Below are 22,495 nucleotides of genomic sequence, written 5' to 3'. Positions count from 1 at the left end.
AACAACTGAAATAGAAAATTCAGTCATTCACTCAGGAACCACAAGGGTAAATTTTTAACAGACTTTGAAGGCCCAAACTTAAATCGTATTTTAATAAGTAAATAAAACGGAATAGTCTTTGTCTAAAATAGAAAAGGGCATGCTTTTTAGTTAAAACTAAAAATACTTCGTTACGTTCCACTAATTCTTTAATGTCTTATCCACAAGCTTTCTAATTTCTATCATTAATATTCAATACTTCTCATTATACCTGTCTATCTATCTTTGTTTTCCATCTTTTCAATTACCTGTCTTTGAATAAAAAATTAATAAACACTTCGTCATTGGAATATGGTTAATTTTGAAAATAAGTTTGTATCCACACCGTGTTTTGAAATCTTCTACAAGAGTCATTATATTATTTTCCTTTTACTTTTTTTTCGTCTTGAGGAATTTAATCAATTTACATAGGAAGAAAAATTGTTGTTATCCAACGAAGCTACAGGGAAAACTAAGTATTTCTCTAAACAGTAATACTTTGTAGTTAGACGGTTTCCTGATAGAAATAATTGGAGAAAAGCTAATTTAACTATGAAGCAGTAGACTAGCATACAAATAAGATTCAAAGTCTGAAGCAGCAGAATCAAAATAAGTTCAAAAATAATATACCAAACGTTTGAGCCAACGAGGCATGGTAAATACTATTCAAATAGTGTCATGGTATAAATTTTGCTAATCTAAAGACAGAAGAAATGGAATAAGTTTCAAAGGAACGCTATAGTATAAACAATAAAGTCTTAATTACTTTATATACTCCATGCATCTCTGTCAATTTGTCAAAAAGGGAATACATGTCATTTAGCATACATACGACCTCCATTGGTGTTATCCGACTACTAATTTCTGTGAAAGTGACGACATCGGAAAACAGTATTGTTACCAAGTCAAAATTCTGAAAAGAAAAGAAAGACTTGAATAAAAGTAGGCCTATGTCGTCCAAAATTATTTGTCTTTATTTTTCAATCAATTTTCCAAGGACAAGTATAAGAAAGGTTTCAAGGACAGGTGATTAAAAAAAAATTAACAGTTATCCAGTTTTATTTTTATTCTCTTCAAAGTCATTAGACAGTCAACGATCATCATGTAGTACTATGAGTTGCATTTTATCAAAATGGATTGTAGGAGCACGGATTCTTTACTATTTTGCTCCATTCCTTATACGTATAACGACACTTTGAGTTTAGCCAGTATGCAAGTAATTTCATATTTCCTTCTCTTTTGTTTTCTTATTTAATTTCTGGTCGTTTTTTAAATAATGCTGGGAAATCTGGCGCCCCTTCACAAAAATATCCCTTCCCCCAAGGAAATATACTGCATGGAAAAATCCTTCCCCGTAACCCCCACTCTGACCCCAGACCCCCACTAGAAAAAAATTCCTCCTGAAAACGCCTGTATACTTCCCAATAACCAATACTATAAGTAGTAAGGCATCTATATATTAAAAATTTACATTGAATTACACGTGGATATGTGTGTAAATTTTCAAGTAATTGGGTTACCAGGGTCATTTGCCTATTACAATGAACTCTACATGGGTTGGCAGACAGGTTTTCTATTGTGACATCGATTTTTTGGAGGTCAAACTCATGGATACTTGTTTATTTATTTTTTTTTTTAACTGGTATTTTTTCAATGAAGCCCATAGCACTTTGCAGAAACCCGTGAATGTAGGACTGAAAGTTCAATTACTAATCAAGTTAGTGTGACCGCCATTTTTTGATCTGTTTAAGTGGGTATAATCTGGTTTGGTTTGTTATTGCGAGAGGATTACTCAATTTACATCTTAGTGTTAACTGGGCAATGACTAAAGGAACATTTGAAGGTGGAGAAAAAAAAGGGGGTAATTAGCGATTGGATAATTTTAACAAGAAATGACCGAAAAGTGTTTTGGAGGAGATGGAATGAATGTGTACTGTATAATACACAAGTGATGATTTGCACAGTGTTGTCAATTTCAAATAGTTTAGAAATAAAAAAAAATTAACATGAAATGGCTGAAAAGTGTTTTGAGGGAGTTGAGTTGCACGAGGCTTGACTTGCACGAGGGTTCAGTTACATGAGGATTCAGTTACACGGGGATTAGTTGAATGGGGTCGAGTAGCACGGAGGGTCAGTTGGAGGGGGTTTCAGTTATACAGGGGTTCGGTTACAGGGGGGGTTCAGTTGCTCGGGGGGAATCTGCTATAAAAAACACTTCATTATAAACAAATAAGAAAATTTTGAAAAGGAGAAAAAAAACTAGACGCTATAATCAGAATTTTTTGATTAACATTTCAAAAGGGGCAATGAGATATGTGATCTGTATAATACACTAGTGATGTTTGATAAGTATTGCCAATTTAAAATAGGATCTAACATTCCCTTCCTTCCCACATTTCTGAGGGCAGGGAGGGAAAACATCTACATCAAGGGGAAGGCTCAGAGACCCTTCGTTCCCACATTTCCGAGGGCAGGGGAGGGGGAGAAGGTAATAGTATTCCAATACAATAATTCAAGCATAATAGAATTTATGCTCCTAGTGGAAGCTCGTAAAGCCCTTCCCCCTCCCCGCGCTAGGATTATTGCCTGGCTCTACCTCTAAATACAGAGAATTAAGGTGATAGTATTCCGATACAATAAGTCAAGTATAATAGAATTTATACTCCGAGTGGAACCTCGTAAAACCCTTCCCCCTCTCCCGCACTAGGATTATTGCCTAGCTGTGACAATGGATATTACCTGAGCTTTTAACTTCTATAGTAGGGTTCTCTGATAGTGTGATTTTCATTAAAGTTCTATGAGTTTTAGAGGGTGTTTCCCCCTTTTTCGAAAACAAGGCAAATTTTCCTCAGGCGCGTAACTTTTGACTGGTATAGATAATCTTGATGAAACTGATATATTTGAAATTGTCATCATAAGGATTCGCTCTTTACGCTAAAGTTTTTTATTGTTTAAAAACAAAAAAAGTTGTGAGACAGGGTGAAACTTTAGCGTAAAGAACGAGGCATTGAGGGGGGGACAGTCCCTTTCACAGAGGGAATAATTTCTGGTCGTTTTAAGTTTTAATGTCGCTCCTTACTTTCAGTTTTAAAAAACTTTTTTTTTTTATTTAATTTCTCATCGTTTTTAGTTAATTCAGCTTTTATTTGCATAAAAATTTTACTTTTCTTTTGCTAAATGGATCTCTTTACAAATTAACTTACGTAACTAACTTCTATATTCGTGTATTTTTCTTCTGGCAAAAAAAATAAAAAGTTGCAGATTTTTGCAGATATGAGCTTGAAACCTATGTAATAGATTTTTCTGATACGCTGAATCCGACGGTGTGATTTTCATTAAAATTCATTCACTTGTAGGGGGTGTTTCCCCCCTCTTTAAAAAAAAAATAGGGTAAATTTTTTTCAGGCTCGTAGTCTTTGATGTGTAATACTAAACTTAATAAAAATTTTATGTTTTGAATAAGCATTAAAAAAAAATTATTTTGATACATTTATTGACATCGAAATTCCGTTTTTAAAAGTTTTGATTACTATTGAGCCATGTCGCTTGTTTTTTTATTGTTTTTTTTTTCTATTACGTGTATGTTATTATGTATATGAGGGGGAGGGTTCTCCCCTTAGTCAATACCACACTCTTTACGTTAAAAGGTTAAAAAAAAAATTTGATTCACACCTCTCTGAATCACAAAGGCCGTTTTTAATTGGACTAAATTGCTCGTTTGAAAGCACTAAAAAAAAAATTTTAGCTTAAAGAGCGAGGTATTGACTTGGGAGAGATCCCCCTCACATACATTATAATTTATGTTTGTTTCTGATGGTGTTATTTTCATTCAAAACCCCTTTTTCTTCTGAGGCTTGGAGCATTTGGTGGGTAGATATTAAACGTAATGATAAACAAAAAATTAGCAAAAATAACATCAAATAATCTACCAATCATGAAACTGCCACAAATCATTCCGTGTGATTTTTTCTAGACATGGTATAAGTGTTTTGGGGGAGATGGGTTGATTGCCAGAAGGATGTATTAGCGTAGTTAAAGTGGAGGGCGAGTTGCTAGCGAAAACCCCGTGTGGATGAGTTGAAATAAAAATTTTTAACAAGAAATGGCTGAAAAGTGTTTTGGGGGGAGGGGGGTGGGTTGATTGGCAGAAGGATGTATTAGCGAAGTTAAAGTGGAGGGCGAGGTGCTAGCGAAAAATCTAAGCTAATAAGGGTTTTTGACCGTAAACTCTAGTTTTTTGTAAGAAAATTATGGAAAATACAATTCGTTGGTTCATAGGTGAAACTTAAGTCCTGGTATGGATCGAAAAATAAACTATTTATGTAGACTCTGAGCTAATAAGGGTTTTTTACCATAAACTCTAGTTTCCTGTAAGAAAATTATGCAAAATACAATTCTCTCGTTCAAATGTGAAACTTAGGTCCATTCTCTGGTTCAAATGTGGAAAAACAAGTGTGAATGAGTTGAAATAGAAATTTTTTAACATGAAATGACTGAAAAGTGTTTTGGGGAAGATGGGTTGATTGGCAGAAGGATGTATTAGCATAGTTATAGTGGAGGCCAAGTTGCTAGCGAAAAACCTGTGTGGATGAGTTGAAATAAAAAATTTTAACAGAAAATGGCTGAAAAGTGTTTTTGGGGAGATGGGTTGATTGGCAGAAGGATGTATTAGTGAAGTTATAGTGGAGGGCAAGTTGCTAGTGAAAAATCTAAGCTAATAATGGATTTTGACTGTAAACTCTAGTTTTTTGTAAGATAATTATGGAAAATACAATTTGTTGGTTCAAAGGTGAAACTTAAGTCCAGGTATGGATCATAAAATAAACTATTTCTGTAGAATTTGAGCCAATAGGGGTTTTTGATCGTAAACTCTATTTTCCTGTAATAAAATTATGGAAAATACAATTCTCTGGTTCAAATGTGAAACTTAAGTCCAGTTTTGGATACTCATAATAATGAGGACTGATGGTTCGAATTCAATATTTTTTTTTTCATAAAAACAAACTTTTTTTTTTAACTTCGAAATTATTGAACTTTTTTTTGTACGTATCTTAAAATTACAAAATATGCTTACGACTCTAGCAACTGTGATCTGTGATCGGTCAGAGACACAATGTGACTTTCCCACTGGTATTCTATGTCCGGATATCGACACTACCTAGTCTATTGCATGTATTAAATCAGTATTTTTTACGCAGTAGAGCGATAAACACATAAGTCATATCTTTTAAAAAAGTGAAGATGAAGCAATTTAATAAATTGTGCTCACATGTCAATGTTATTGTAGCATAGAATGCTGACAAGGAGAAGTATTTAAACTATGAAACAAGTAAAAATGTTATCACTCTTGGAAATGTATGTGTGCATTGTCATGACAGTAAGGAATTTAATTTCTTGGGTGTACCAAAAAAAATCAATTCTTCTTATGGTGGATATGTAAGAGTGAGATATCCAGAGGTGATAGCACTCAAAGAAAATACCAACATAAAAATAATAGTTGGTGAAGAGGGACATCTTCTTGCCAGTGCTTGCGGTAACATGCTACCTCTTGTTACACCCCATCGTCAACTTTCGGGTATTAGTATTCAACGGAAGATCAAAGAAGACATGCATACTCTTCTACTAATATCATAAACCATATCTTGTCTACGTTTCGAAACTGTTACCTTTGTAAAAATAATGTCGTAATAGACAGTGAAATTGCCGGAAAAATAAAAAGGGCATTGGCAGAAAATATCACTAAGGAATATAAAGATGAATCGATGAAAAACAAAGTGCCAGCAAACGTCACTACCATTAATCAAACAATTAATGAACCACATAGTAGCAAAGATAAAGTGCATATTGAACATGTGGATGACCCCCCATTAGAAATGTCTTCACATGGTAGTATTATTGTAGAATTGAATTGTGACAAGAAGAAGAATTTGAACTATTAAACAAGTACAAGTGGTAGCACTATCGGAAATGTTTGCGTGCATTGTCATGACAGTAAGGAATTAAATTTCTTTGGAATACCAAAAAAATTCAATTATACAAATGGCGGATATGCGAAAGTATCATTTCCAGAGAAGTTAGTACTCAAAGAGAATGCCAACATAAAAATAATAGTTGATGAAGAGGGGTATCTTCATGCTAGTGCAATAGGTAACATGCTACCTATTGATAGAACCTTTCCTCGGCTTTTAGGTATTAGCATTCAAATGAAAGCAAAGGGGAAAAGAAAGGCCTACTCTGCTACTAATATCATAAACCATATCTTGTCTACGTGCCGAAACTGTTACCTGTGTAAAAATAATGTGATAATAGACAGTGAAATTGCCAGAAAAATAAAAAGGGTAGAGTCAGAAAAAATCACTATGGAATATAAAGATGAAACGATGAAAAACAAAACACCAGCAAACGTTATTGACATTTATAAAACAGTCAATGAATCAAATAAGAACGAATACAGGAAGTAAATTGATACATTTCATAAGACACCAGTAAAAATTTCTTAAGATCCAAAATGGAAAAAAGATTAATACACCTATAACAAAATAATAGAAGATGATAATTCCTACGTCAAGAGAGAGCTTTGCGAGCCTTTTGATGAAAAAGATCTAAAATGACAAAAGTTGGTTAGTAATAATAATAATGTATCCTAGTATATTTTTGTATTAAAATTCTACACAAAATTATTTCATTAAAAATATTACATTTTTATTTGTTCATTATTTTTTAGAGTAAGCTAGCATGTCATGTGTTTAGAATGTCTATTAAAACATCGACGATGTAAGACAAGGAATTTGCATACATCTATTGTCAGACACATGGGATAACATTGTCAAAATCTAGGTATCAGAATGAAAAATTGTAGGTAAGTAAGTAAGCAAGTAAGTAAGTAAGGAAATAAGTAAGTAAGTAAGTAAGTAAGTAACAAGAAGTCACCTCTTGGATACGCAATACACAATATGGAAATATCATTTAAGAAATTATAAAAAAATTGTAAGCAAGTAACAAACTCTTTCCCGAAGTCACCTCTTGGTTACACAATGCAGAAACTTCATTTAAGAAACTATGAAAAAATTGTAAGTTAGTAACAAATTCTTTTTTGAAGTCACCTCTTGGATACACAATACAGAAATTTCATTAAAGAAATTATGAAAAAATTGTAAGTAAGTAGCAAATTCTTTCTTGAATTCACCTGTTGGAAAAACAAAAAGACATTTCGTTCAAGAAATTATGACAAAATTCTAAGTAAGTAACAAACTCTTTATTGTTTTCACGAGTTAGATATACGATGTAGAAATTTAATTCAAGAAATTATGAAAAAAATTCTCAGTAAGTAACAATTTCTTTCTTGAAGTCAACTTTTGGATGCACAATATGGAAATTTCATTCAAGAAATTATGAAAATATTTGTAAGTAAATAACAAACTCTTTATTGATTTCACCTCTAGGATACAGATACGTCATTCAAGAAATTATGAAAAAAACGCAAGTAAGTAACTTTTTTTTTCTCTTTATCACAAGAAATTTTCACTTAGCTACACGTTGTAGAAATTTAATTCAACAAATTACGAAAAAATTCTCAGTAAGTAACAATTTCTTTCTTGAAGTCAACTCTTGGATACACAATCCGGAAATTTCATTCAAGAAACTATGAAAATATTTGTAAGTAAGTAACAAGCTCTTTATTGATTTCACCTCTTGAATATACAGTACAGATACTTCTTTCAAGAAACGTGATTAAACACTTTTTGAAACTCCATGCTATTTGCATGCCTTTCCTTGGTACCTTTCCAAACGAGCGGGGATTCCCCACTGATTCCTACACATTGCAAAAAAGTGAGCAGTACGAAAACTCCACGTTTTCAAGCAGACTGGTTTTTAGGCTATCATCCCAGAGATGACACACATAGAGACGAGACACGCACAGACACGACACACAAACAGAGTCACGTTGTCGAAACTACATGCTATTTGCATGCCTCTTCCTTGGCACCTTTCCAAACGACTGGGATTCCCACTGGTTCCAAACACATCTGCAAGTGGCTGTTGACAAAACTCCACGGCCACACAACTCAGACTGGTTTTTAGACAACACACCCACAGAGAGGACACACACACGTTAGAGACAGATGATACGCATACAGACACGACACACAAGCAGAGTCATAGTGAGAGAGATATCCAAAAAGTTGGGTTGATCTAGGTTCACTTAGAGTGGCGCGCCACTCTAAGTGAACCTAGATCAACCCAACTTTTTGGATATCTCTCTCACTATGACTCTGTTTGTGTGTCGTGTCTCTGCGTGTCTCGTCTCTATGTGTGTGTCATCTCTGTGGGTGTGTTGTCTAAAAAACCAGTCTGGTTGAAAACGTGGAGTTTTCGTACTGCTCACTTTTTTGCAATGTGTAGGAACCAGTTGGGAACCTCAACTCGTTTGGAAAGGGTACAAGGAAAGGCATGCAAATATCTTGTAGTTTCAAAACGTGACTCTGTTTGTGTGTCGTGTCTGTGCGTGTCTAGTCTCTAGGTGCGTGACATTTCTGTGAATGTGCTGTCAAAAAAACAGTCTGCTTGAAAACGTGGAGATATCGTACTGCTCACTTTTTTGCAAGGTGTAGGAACCAGTGGGGGATCCCCGCCCGTTTGTAAAGGTACCAAGGAAAGGCATGCAGACAGTATGGAGTTTCAAAAAGTATTTAATCACGTTTCTTGAAAAAAGTATCTTTACTGTATATTCAAGAGGTGAAATAAATAAAGAGCATGTTACTTAATTACAAATATTTTCATACTTTCTTGAAAGAAATTTCTGTATTGTTTATCTGAGAGTTGACTTCAAGACAGAAATTGTTACATAGTGTGAATTTTTTTATAATTTCTTGAATTAAATTTCTACATCTTTTAGCTAAGTGAAGAGTGCTTGTGATAAAGAGAAAAAAAAAGGTAATTACTTGCGTTTTTTTCATAATTTCTTGAATGAAGTATCTGTATCCTAGAGGTGAAATCAATAAAGAGTTTGTTACTTACTTACAAATATTTTCATAATTTCTTGAATGAAATTTCCGTATTGAATATCCAAGAGTTTACTTCAAGAAAGAAATTGTTACTTACTGAGAATTTTTTTCATAATTTCTTGAATTTAATTTCTATATCGTATATCTAACTCGTGAAAACAATAAAGAGTTTGTTACTTACTTAGAATTTTGTCATAATTTCTTGAACGGAATGTCTTTTTGTTTATCCAACAGGTGAATTCAAGAAAGAATATGCTACTTAGTTACAATTTTTTCATAATTTCTTTAATGAAATTTCTGTATTGTGTATCCAAGAGGTGACTTCAAGAAAGAATTTGTTACTTACTTAAAATTTTTTCATAGTTTCTTAAATGAAGTTTCTGCATTGTGTATCCAAGAGGTGACTTCAGGAAAGAGTTTGTTACTTGCTTACAATTTTTTCATAATTTCTTAAATGATATTTCCATATTGTGTATTGCGTATCCAAGAGGTGACTTCTTGTTACTTACTTACTTACTTACTTACTTCCTTACTTACTTACTTGCTTACTAACTCAACTACAATTTTTCATTCTGATACCTATATTTTGACAATGTTATCACATGCGTCTGACAATAGATGTATGCGAATTGATTGTCTTACATCGTCGATGTTTTAATATACATTTTAATCGCTTGATATGTTAGCTTACTCTAAAAAATAATGAACACATAAAAATGTAATGTTTTTAATGAAATAGTTTTGTGTAGAATATTAATAAAAAAATATATTATGATACATTATTAATATCAATGATTAACTTTGGACATTTTTAATCTGTTCCATAAAATAGTTCACCATGTTCTCTCTTGATATTGTAGTTATTGTCTTCTCTTAGTCCGTAATCAGTAGAATAATCATTATTCCATTTTGAATCATACACAATTTTTACTTGTCTCATGAACAGGCTCAATATACTTTTCGTCTTTGGTATTATTTGATTCATTGACTGTTTTATCAATGTCAGTAACGTATGCTGGTGCTTTGTTTTTCATCGTTTCATCTTTATATTCCATAGTGATTATTTCTGACAATACCCTTTTTATTTTTCTGGCAATTTCAATGTCTATTATCACATTATTTTTACACAGGTAACAATTTAGGCACGTAGACAAGATATGGTTTATGATATTAGTAGCAGAGTAGGCCTTTCTTTTTCTCTTTGCTTTCATTTGAATGCTAATACCTAAAAGCCGACGAAGGGTTCTATCAATAGGTAGCATGTTACCTATTGCACTAGCATGAAGATACCCCTCATCATCAACTATTATTTTTATGTTGGCATTCTCTTTGAGTACTAACATCTCTGGAAATGATACTTTCGCATATCCACCATTTGTATAATTGAATTCTTTTGGTACTCCAAAGAAATTTAATTCCTTACTGTCATGACAACGCACACATACGTTTCCGATAGTGCTACCACTTGTACTTGTTTTATAGTTCAAATACTTCTCCCTGTCAGCATTCAATGCTACAATAACACTATCTTGTGAACGCATTTCTAATTGGGGGTCATCCAAATGTTCAATATGCACTTCATCTTTGCTATTATTTGGTTCATTAATTGTTTGATTAATGGTAGTGACGTTTGCCGGCACTTTTTGTTTTTCATCGATTCATCTTTATATTCCTTAGTGATATTTTCTGCCAATTCACTTTTTATTTTTCCGGCAATTTCACTGTCTATTACAACATTATTTTTACAAAGGTAACAGTTTCGACACGTCGACAAGATATGGTTTATGATATTAGTAGAAGAGTATGCATGTCTTCTTTTGATCTTCCGTTGAATGCTAATACCCGAAAGTTGACGATGGGGTGTAACAAGAGGTAGCATGTTACCACAAGCACTGGCAAGAAGATGTCCCTCTTCATCAACTATTATTTTTATGTTGGCATTTTCTTTGAGTGCTATCATCTCTGGATATCTCACTCTTGCATATCCACCATAAGAAGAGTTGAATTTTTTTGGTACTCCAAAGAAATTAAATTCCTTACTGTCATGACAATGCACAAATACATTTCCAATAGTGCTACCCTTTGTACTTGTTTCATAGCTCAAATACTTGTCCAGGTTAGCATTAAATTTTACAGTAACCTCAACGTGTGAGCAAACTTTATTAAATTGATCCATCCTAAATGTTTTTAAAGATGTTACTTGTTTGTTTATCACACTACCGCGTAAGAAATAATTATTTAATAAATGCAATTGACAAGGTAGTGTCTATATCCGGTCATAGAATACCATTAGGAAAGCCACATTGTGTCTCTGACCAATCACAGCGTACAATTGTTAGAGCCGTAAGCATATTTTGTCATTTTAAGATACATACAAAAAAAAATAAAGTTGAATAATTTCGAAGTTTAAAAAAAAATAGTTTGTTTTTATGAAAAAAAAATATTGAATTAGAACCATCAGTCCTCATTATTAAGAGTATCCGACACTGGACTTTAGTTTCACATTTGAATAAGAGAATGGACCTAAGTTTCACATTTGAACGAGAGAATTGTATTTTCCATAATTATCTTACAGGAAACTAGAGTTTATGGTAAAAAACCCTTATTGGCTCAGATTCTACAAAAATAGTTTATTTTTCGATCCATAACTGGACTTAAGTTTCACCTATGAACCAACAAATTGTATTTTCCATAATTTTCTTACAAAAAACTAGAGTTTACGGTCAAAAACCCTTATTAGCTTAGATTTTTCACTAGCAACTTGCCCTCCACTATAACTTCGCTAATACATCCTTCTGCCAATCAACCCATCTCCCCCAAAACACTTTTCGCCATTTCTTGTTAAAATTTTTTATTTCAACTCATCCACACAGGTTTTTCGCTAGCAACTAGGCCTCCACGAGAACTATGCTAATACATCCTTCTGCCAATCAACCCATCTCCCCCAAAACACTTTTCAGTCATTTCATGTTAAAAAATTTCTATTTTAACTCATTCACACGGGTTTTTCCACATTTGAACCAGAGAATGGACCTAAGTTTCACATTTGAACGCGAGAATTGTATTTTGCATAATTTTCTTACAGGAAACTGGAGTTTATGGTCAAAAACCCTTATTAGCTCAGATTCTACAGAAATAGTTTATTTTTCTATCCATACCTGGACTTAAGTTTCACCTATGAACATACGAATTGTATTTTCCATGATTTTCTTACAAAAAACTAGAGTTTACGGTCAAAAACCCTTATTAGCTTAGATTTTTCGCTAGCTACTCGCCCTCCACTTTAACTATGTCAATACGTCCTTGTACCCATCAACCCCTCGCCCCCCCAAAACTCTTTTCAGCCGGGTATTGTTAAAAATTTTTATTTCAACTCCTCCACACGGGGTTTTCGCTCGCACCTAGCCCTACACAATAACTTCGCTAATACATCCTTCTTGCAATCAACCCATCTCCCCCAAAACACTTATACCATGTAAAGAAAAAATCACACGGAATGATTTGTGGCAGTTTCATGATTGGTAGATTATTTGATGTTATTTTTGCTAATTTTTTGTTTATCATTACGTTTAATATCTACCCACCAAATGCTCCAAGCCTCAGAAGAAAAAGGGGTTTTGAATGAAAATCACACCATCAAAAACAAACATAAATTATAATGAATGTGAGGGGGTTCTCCCCCAAGTCAATACCTCGCTCTTTAAGCGACAATTTTTTTTTAATGCTTTCAAAAGAGCTGTTTATTCTAATTAAAACGGCCTTTTTGATTCTGGGGGGTTGTTAATCAAATTTTCTTAAAACTTTTAATATAAAGAGTATGGTATTGACTAAGGGGCGAACCCTCCCCCTCATATATGTAATAACATATACGTAATAGAAAAAAAAAACAATAAAAAAAACAAGCGATACGGCTCAATAGTAATCCAAACTTTTAAAAACGGAATTTTGATGTTAATAAATGTATCAAAAGAATGTGTTTATAATGCTGATTCTAAATATATAAATTTTATTAAAGTTTAGTATCACTCATCAAAGGCTACGAGCCTGAGGAAAATTTACCCGATTTTTTTTTTAAAGAGGGGGGAAACACCCCCTACAAGTGAATGAATTTTAATAAAAACCACACCGTCAGATTACGCATATCAGAAAACTCTATTACATATATTTCAAGCTCTTATCTGCAAAAATATGCGACTCTGTATTTTTTTTCAGAAGAAAAATACCCGAATATAGAAGTTAGTTACGTAAGTTAATTTGTAGAGACACCCATTAAGCAAAACAAAAGTAAAATTTTTATGCAAATAAAAGGTGCATTAAATAAAAAACTAACAGAAATTAAATAAAAAAAAACAAGTTTCTTAAAACTGAAAGTATTGAGTTGCATTAAAATTTAAAACGACATGGTATTAGGCCCTAGCCGAAAGAAAATGTCCCCTCCTCAACATATTGGTATTTAATGCAAGATTTAACCTTGTACTAAAGCCTTATTTTTTTTAAACAATAAAAAACTTTAGTGTTAATAGCGAATACTTATAAGGTCAAATATAACAGCTTCATCAGGTTTATCTATACAGGTCAAAAGTTACGTACCTGAAAAAACTTTGCCTTGTTTTCGAAAAAGGGGGAAACACCCTCTAAAACTCATAGAACTTTAATGAAAATCACACCATCAGAGAACCCTACTATAGAAGTTAAAAGCTCAGGTAATATCCATTGTCATAGCTAGGCAATAATCCTAGTGCGGGAGAGGTGGAAGGGTTTTACGAGCTTCCACTAGGAGCATCAATTCTATTATACTTGACTTATTGTATCGGAATACTATCACCTTAATTCTGTGTATTTAAAGGTACAGCCAGGCAATAATCATAGCACGGGGGGGGGGAAGGGATTTACGAGCTTCCACTAGGAGCATCAATTATATTATGCTTGAATAATTGTATTTGAATACTATCACATTCTTCCCCTCCCTTGCCCTCGAACATCTGGGAATGAAGGGTCTCTTAGCCTTCCCCTTGATGCAAATTTTTTCCCTCCAAAATTGACCCCTCCCTGCCCTCAAAAATGGGGGAACGAAGGGAACGTTAGATCCTATTTTAAATTGACAATACTTATCAAACATCACTAGTGTATTATACAGATCACATATCTCATTACCCCTTTTTAAATGTTAATCAAATAATTCTGATTATAGTGTCCAATTTTTTGTCTGCTTTTCAAAATGTTCGTATTTGTTTAGAATGAAGTGTTTTTTTTAGCAGATAGCCCCCGTGCAACTGAACTCCCCATGTAACTGAACCCCTGTATAACCGAAACCCCGTACAACTGAACCTCCGTGCTACTCGACCACATTTAACTAATCACCGTGTAACTGAATCCGAATGTAACTGAACCCTCGTGCAAGTCAACCCTCGTGCAACTCAACTCCCTCAAAACACTTTTCAGCCATTTCAAGTTAATTTTTTTGATTTCTAAACTTTTTGAAATTGACAACACTGTGCAAATCATCACTTGTGTATTATACAGTACACATTCATTCCATCTCCTCCAAAACACTTTTCGGTCATTTCTTGTTAAAATTATCCAATCGGTAATTACCTCTTTTTTTCTCCACCTTCAAATGTTCCTTTAGTCATTGCCCAGTTAACACTAAGATGTAAATTGAGTAATCCTCTCGCAATAACAAACCAAACAAGATTATACCCACTAAACCAGATCAAAAAATGGTGGTCACACCAACTTGATTAGTAATTGGACTTTCAGTCCTACATTCACGGGTTTCTGCAAAGTGCTATGGGCTTCTTTGAAAAAATACCAGTTTAAAAAAAAATAAATAAAAATAAACAAGTATCCATGAGTTTGACCTCCAAAAAATGGGTTTCACAATAGAAAACCCGTCTGCCAACCCATGTAGAGTTCATTGTAATAGGTAAATGCCCCTGGTAACCCAATTACTTGAAAATTTACACACATATCGACGTGTAATTCAATGTAAATTTTTAATATATAGATGCCTTACTACTACTATATGTAAACAATGGACAAAGTTTATAACTTGCAGCCCTTTCCCCGGGAACAGTGGGGAATTAAGTCATCCTCAAAGACGTATTAATTAGATTTTCGACTATGCTGAACAAAATGGCTATCTCGAAATTTTGATTGGGTGACTTCGGGAAAAACTTGAGCTTGGGAGGGGGCTAAGTTGCCCTCCAATGTTTTTGGTCACTTAAAAAGGGCATCATAACTTTTAATTTCTGTTCGAATGAGCCCTCTTACGATATTCTAGGACTACTGGATCGATACGATCACCCCTGGGAAAAAAAACAAATAAACACGCATCCGTGATCTTTCTTCTGGCAAATAATACAAATTCCACATTTTGCAGATATGAGCTTGAAACCTCTATAGTAGGGTTCTCTGATACGCTGAATCTGACGGTGTGATTTTCATTAAGGTTCTATGACTTTTAGGGGTTATTTCCCCCTTTTTTCGAAAATAAGGCAAATTTTCTCGGGCGCGTAACTTTTGATGGGTAAGACTACTTATATATTTGAAATCAGCATAAAAATATGATTCTTCTGATGTATCTATTGATATCAAAATTCCGTTTTTTATAGTTTCATTTACTATTGAGCCAAGTCTCTCCTTACTTACAGTTTGTTACCGCGAATTGTTTGATTGGACCGTCTCTGTGCCAAAACAGAGTCAAGGCTAAACTCAAATTAGTGATACAAAGATCCACATGAAAGTGATGTGCATGCAATTTCGATTGGTTTGCATTTCTATTTGCTTGCTTTTAGCTGCCATAAGAGCGGTTTATGGTTTAATCCAGGATAAATTTCAACCAACAAGGAAATTTCATCAAGTGTAAATAAAGGGGAATTTTGAAGAGCTTCCATTGCTTCTTCAGAGATTAAAAAAAAAATTGTTTTTGCAACTAAAAGTAAGGAGCAACATTAACTTAAAACGAACAGAAATTATTACGTATATGAGGGGCGCAGTCCCCTTGTCAATACCTCGCTCTTTAACCTAAATTTTGAATTTTGTTCCAATTCTCTAAGAATGACCCCTGAATCACAAAGGCCGTTTAATTAGAATAAATAGCTCTTTTCATATACATAATAATTTCTGTTTGTTTTAAGTTTTAGTAGTGTTGCTCCTTACTTTCAGTTGAAAAAACTTGGTTTTTTAATTTCTGATCTTTTTTAAATAATGCTGGGATATCCAGCTTCATGGAAAATTCTCTTCCCCCATGACAAATTCCTCCATGGAAACATCCTCTCACGGAACCCATTCCCCCGACCCCCCTCACCAGAAAAAATCCCTCCTGAAAACGCCTGTATACTTCCCAATACCAATACTATATGTAAACAATGTTCCAAGTTCATAACCTGCAGCCCTTCCCCCGGGGACTGTGGAGAATTAAGTCATCCTTAAAAACATATCTATTAGGTTTTTCGACGATGTTGAACAAAATGGCCATCTCAAAATTTTGATCCGGTGACATAGGGAAAAAAGAGCGTGGGAGGGGGCCTAGTTGCCGTCCGATTTTCTTGGTCACTTAAAAAGGGCACTAGAACTCTCGATCTATGTTCAAATGAGCCCTCTTGCGATATTCTTGGACCAATGGGTCGATACGATCACCCAAGGAAAAAAAATAAAATAAAAATAAACACACATTCCTGATCTTTCTTCTGCCATAAAATACAAATTTCCACATTTTTCCATATAGGAACTTGAAAATTCTTCAATAGGGTTCTCTGACACGCTGAATCTGTGGTGTGATTTTCATTGAGATTTTATGACCTTTAGGGGTTTCTTTTCTCTTTTTCTTCGAAAATAAGGTAAATTTTCTCAGGCTCGTAACTTTTGATGGGTAAAACTAAACTTGATAAACTTGATAAACTTATATATTTAAAATCAGCATAAAAATCTGATTCTTTTGATGTACCTAGTGGTATCAAAATTCCGATTTTTAGAGTTTCGGTGACTATTGAGCCGGGTCACTCCTTACTTACAGTTCGTTACCACGAACTGTTCGATAATTGTTTATTTCCTTTCAGGTAAACTATGCCAAATAGTAAAACAATAGCAAAATCTGTATTTAAAGAAAACTGCTTCGTTTCTTAAATTGGAAAATATTTTATGAGCAGCATATTTGCCAAGCAGTGTAAAAAACAATCAATTGGTAAAAACTAAGCAAGTTGTCTAGGGAACAGGGTTGCCACCCTGGCCTGGAAGAATTTACTAAATCTGTGAGGAAAAATTTACTAAATCGCAACTGTTTTTACTAAATGCTCAAATAAATTTTTTGCGCGTGCACCACCAAGCATCGATTCTTACTATAGGAGGATAATCAATAGGATTTAAACAATCTTTTTTTCTTTTTTCTTGTATTTTTCTCTTTTCCTTTTTTCTTTCATTTTCATAGTATGATTAAAAATTCCGGAAACCTATAAGTTCAAAAATCCTTCTTTTTTTTAATTATTTGGAGGTACAACTGGATAGGCGTCATATTCCAGATGCGGTGTATCCAAGACGTCAAACAATAGTCTGGAATCTTGGATTCTGGAAATCCTGCTGATGAAGCCTGGCTTTAAATTTATCAATGGTCTTAAGGTCATTAAATTCTTATATATTGAAAAATTAAAAAACAATCAACGAAAGAAAACAGCTACAACTCATATTCACGAAGCAATTCAGGTGATGGAGTTTTTAGAATCTGAAGTGTGTTTGGAAGTGACGGCTTTTGAAATTTGTCCCCCAGTTTCCGTTTTTGGGTTTGAAATCTAAACCCTTCAATTTTGTATTTTTAAGAGGTAATTTGCCAGTTTTAAAACACTAATTGGGCTGGTCTTTAATTAAGGGGATAAGCTGCTTACAGAGAATTCTGGCAAATTTTAAAGCAATTAATTTAGGATATTTTTTTAACTAATTTTTTTCTGCATTCTCTCTCGTTCGTATTCAAGGCAATCAAAAACCAATACAATCTATGCTACTTCAAGACGGAAACAACGCAATTGGGTACTGGTTTAGTTGCTGAAATATGTAAACTAAAAAGTGCACCTCAAATTGGACTAGGGCTGTCAAGAAAAAGAAATCTCAAATAACATATAATAATACGTCTTAAAAAAATAACATTTTGTGAATAGTCTTATGTCAGGCAGATAATACAAATTGCAAAGTAAGAAGAAAAATATGTAGTTACAATTAAAAAAAGTCGCACTTAAAAGGTTTTACTCGTCATCGGCCTCACCCGAATTTAAAGTATCCACTAGTGTCGAATCCTGACTGAAGGGATCTACTTGTTTCCATTTCTTGATAGCCCGAGTCAAATTGCTGGGGATCACCCAGTCATGTACTCCACTTGACGACCTGACAACAAGTTGCTTCTTTTTCATCAGAGACGAAACACTCGAGACATTTAGCCTATTCCGGTTTTTAGTTGTGATGACCGACAACTTCAAGAACTGTCTCTCTGCTCCAGCACTTGAATGGGGCAAGCTGTAGAGAGTCAGAAAGAATTTGGGCAAGTATGGAAAAAGTTCGTTTCCAGCAGCGTCTTTAAATATGGATAAAGCTAACTAACAAACGTACCAGCTGTTAGGAGAGTCTGGGAAAATTTTCTGAAAACAAATTAAGCCGGCATACCAGTCCTGATTTTAAATACTTTGCCTTTCAAAGCGAGTGTCAAGAAGAAGCCTAGAGCAAAGTAGAGATTTTTAAGCACTAGGGTTGACGCGAAATCGCAAAAATGAGAGCAATAGTACCTATAATATCAAACATAATCGAAACCAGATTTTGTAATGAATGGACCCTAATTTTTTCCCCCCTGAATTCATGGAAAATAAGAAAAGTTTTTTGTGCTACAAATCATGACTTTTTACTAGATTTCGGGAAATTTACTATATCCTCTAAATTTACTAGATTTTTTTATTTATTTTACTAGATCTAGTAAAATCCTACTGGCGGTGGCAACCCTGCCAGGGAACACGAAGTGGCTGGTGCTTTGATGCTCTTATAGCCTCGAGTGGACCCATCTTCTTTAGGGCCATTTTGATGCACTTGAATCATTGGTTCAAATTGAATAAACTGGAGCATAGTTTAGATAGTTGATAAATGCTGCTAAAACAGGAATTTGATTCAGAATTAATAGTAAAGTGTTAATAAACATGAGTAATCTTAGTTGTGAATTTGTTGGATAAATTTAGGTCAACATATTTTACTTTGCCATAGATAAAGAGAAATGGATCAAAAACTTCAGACAGTTCTGAAGGAAGACTATTGTTAAGCGCTGTCAAGATATTAGGTAGTAAAAATGTTAGTTAAACAGTTTTATTTGTTCTTAAGAAACAAGCAAAAATTAAACATAAATAATGATGTTACGTTGGTGTAAATGAAAGTATAAATTAGGTTGTAATTTTCCAGTTCTTCGTTTTTGCATTAAGACATTCGAAGACATTCCCAAAAAAATATCCATTCACATCCCTCTTATACTTTGTGCACGGCTATGCAATATTGAGCAAAAACTAGTAATCAAACAGTTAGTGGTAACGAACTGTAAGTAAGGAGCGACCCGGCTAAATGGTAACCGAAACTCTAAAAAACGGAATTTTGATACCAATAGATACATCAAAACAATCAGACTTCAATGCTGATTTCAAATATATAAGTTTCATCAACTTTAGTCTTGCTAATCAAAATTTACGCGTCTGGGAAAATTTGGCTGATTTTCGAAAAAAGGGGGAAAGACCCCCTAAAAGTTATAGAACCTTAATGAAAATCACACCATCATATTTAGTGTATAAGATAACCCTACTGTAGAGGTTTCAAGCACCTATCTGCAAAAATGTGGAATTTTGCATTTTTTGCCAGAAGAAAGATCACGGATGTGTGTTTATTTGTTTTTTTTTCCCAGGGGTGATCGTATCAACCCAGTGGTCCTAGAATATCGTGGGAGGGCTCATTGGAACGAAAATGAAAAATTCTATTGCCCTTTTTAAGTGACAAAAAAAAATGGAGGGCAACTAGGCCCCTTCCCACGCTCATTTTTTTCCCAAAGTCACCCGATCGAATTTTGAGATAGCCATTTTGTTCAGCATGGTCGAAAATATGATAACTATGTCTTTTAGGATGACTTAATCCTCTGAAGTCCCCAGGGGGAGGGCTGAAAGTTATCAACTTTACCCAATGTTAACATATAGTATTGGTTATTAGGAAGTATGCAGAAGTTTTCAGGGTTTTTTTTTCTGGTAGGTGGAGGGGGCTGGGTCGGGCGTTATATGGGAGGATCTTTCCGCGAATGAAGTTTTCATGGGGAAAGGGACATTTCTATGAAGGGGGTGCCGGATTTCCCATCCTTATTAAAGAAAAACATCAGAAATTAAATAAAAAAAAAGTTTTTCAACTGAAAGTAAGGAACAACATCAAAACTTAAAACGAACAGAAAATATTACATATATGATTGGGTTCATCCCCTATTCAATATCTCGCTCTTTAAGCCAAAGATTTTTTAGTACTTTCATAAGGGTATTTATTGTAATTAATGGCCTTTGTGATTAAGGGGTCATTTTTAAAGAATTGGAACAAAATTCGAACTTTAGCTTAAAGAGCAAGGTATTGACTAGGGGGCGTACCTAATATACGTATTAAAAATCTATGAATATAGAAGTTCGTTAAGTAAGTTAATTCGTAAGTGACGTATATTTATTACTAATAAAAACGTTCGTAAATTAATTAAACAAGTTTCGAGAAAGCCATTTAACCAAATAAAAGTAAAATTAATATACAAATTTTGCTTTAATTATTCATGTACGGTGAGCCAATATCAAAACCTGCATTAATTCAAAAATATTCAAATATTAAATAAAAAGAACAAGTTTTTTTTAACTGAAAGTAAGGAACGACGTTAAAAATTAAAACGAACAAAAATTATTCCGTATATGAAAGGGGCTGTCCCCTCTTCAACGCCTCGCTCTTTACGCTAAAGTTTTACTTTCTCACAACTCTATTTTTTTAAACAATAAAAACTTTCAGTTAAAAAAACTTTAGCGTAAAGAGCGAGACGTTAAGGAGGGGACAGACCCTTTCATATACGGAATAATTTCTTTTCGTTTTAAATTTTAACGTCATTCCTCACTTTCAGTTAAAAAAACTTGTTTTTTTTATTTAATTTTACAACATATAAAATACGGTTTTTATGCTGATTCTAAAAATGAAACCTCTATTAATTTTTAAGTCGCTCATCCAAAGGTATTAGCATATGAAAATTTTCATCATCTTAGTAAAAGATTGAGGATCTTGATAATATTCATACAATGAAAATCAACATATACCAGAATGCTAAAGCAACTATTTAAAAACACGGCAAATATTTTTTTTCACCGAAGGACGCTCACGCACGCGTCTCTGTTTTTTCTACAAAGTGTTATCGCGAACCAGTAGAATTGAATCATTGAAAGGGTATTTGACTCATAATTTAAAGATCTAGTGCCCTTTTTAAGCAAATGGAGTGATCACTTTTAGGAGCATGTCAAATTTTAGCATTCTGGCCCATAAAGCAATAATATCGGAACGAACAAGACCGAAACATTATCGAGAAAATATTCTGAGAACTTTTAAAAGGACACTCATTACCCTCCTTGTCTCACAGGTATACTGGCGTACAGTATACCGCTCCTACCTAAGCAGAAAAGCAATCCATGTAAAAACTGTTATTGTTAAACGTTTATCCAATAAAGCTAACGGCCGTTAGTAGCAGTTCTGGCCTCTCTCGTGCCAGAACAAAATTTTGATTAGCGTCTCCTCTCCTTTTTTCCAAATTTTCAAACCAAATTTTTGCAAATTTTAATTTATTCAAATCTGGCTTTTCTTGCTTTAGCCTCTGCAAAATTATTAATCATCGCCTCCCAATTAATTGCTTCTAATTCTTTGCGTTCTGCGCATATTACGCTAGATCATGCGGTCGCTCCTGACCCATAGTGGATTTAACTATGGTCCATAGTCGATCTGACCTTTTTTTCTAATTGACGTAAGTGTTGACCTCCCAGCACCGAAGAAGAAACGACAGCTGAGAAAAAGATGAAAAATGAACGTGCATCTGTAATCGATGGAATCATGAAAGAGATGCTGAAGACATTCCTTTTAATCTGCATAACTCTTTGGACTGCTCTCTTACTGATCATCTGAAATAATGAATGAGTCCTGAAAGATTGAACCAGGGGCATGCTCGTAAAACTCTTCAAGAAAGGCGATGTGCTGATCTGAGCAACTGGAGGGACATCAACTTAAAGTCTGTGCCTAATACAATACTAGCCACAGTCATATTACAAAGTCTAAAAACAGCCCTAGAATCACACCTCAGGGTAGACACCTCAGAGCAACAGGTCTTCAACCCGGTAGGTCTTGTTCTGATCTTATTTTCATTCTTAGACTTGTGGTTGGACAAGCCAGGAAATGGGACAAAAACCCAATAC

General features: G+C 34.1%; 1 protein-coding gene across 1 annotated transcript in view; it reads right to left on the bottom strand.

The window, feature by feature from the left end:
- Nucleotides 1-754: 754 nt before the first annotated feature.
- LOC148955157 (soluble guanylate cyclase 88E-like) overlaps nt 755-22,495 on the bottom strand; it is a 262,557-nt gene continuing 240,816 nt past the window's right edge. Inside the window, exon 10 of the mRNA XM_089106273.1 lies at nt 755-931. Within this exon, the coding sequence (XP_088962399.1) occupies nt 755-931 (177 nt within the window). The remainder of the gene's footprint in view (nt 932-22,495) is intronic.

This window comes from Artemia sp. Qi Xiang Cuo, chromosome 2 (assembly GCF_049724085.1).
Source record: "Artemia sp. Qi Xiang Cuo chromosome 2, ASM4972408v1, whole genome shotgun sequence".
Taxonomy (NCBI): Eukaryota; Metazoa; Arthropoda; class Branchiopoda; order Anostraca; family Artemiidae; genus Artemia; species Artemia sp. Qi Xiang Cuo.
The sequence above is the reverse complement of the archived record's forward strand: the minus strand, read 5'-3'. Positions and strand labels throughout refer to the sequence as shown.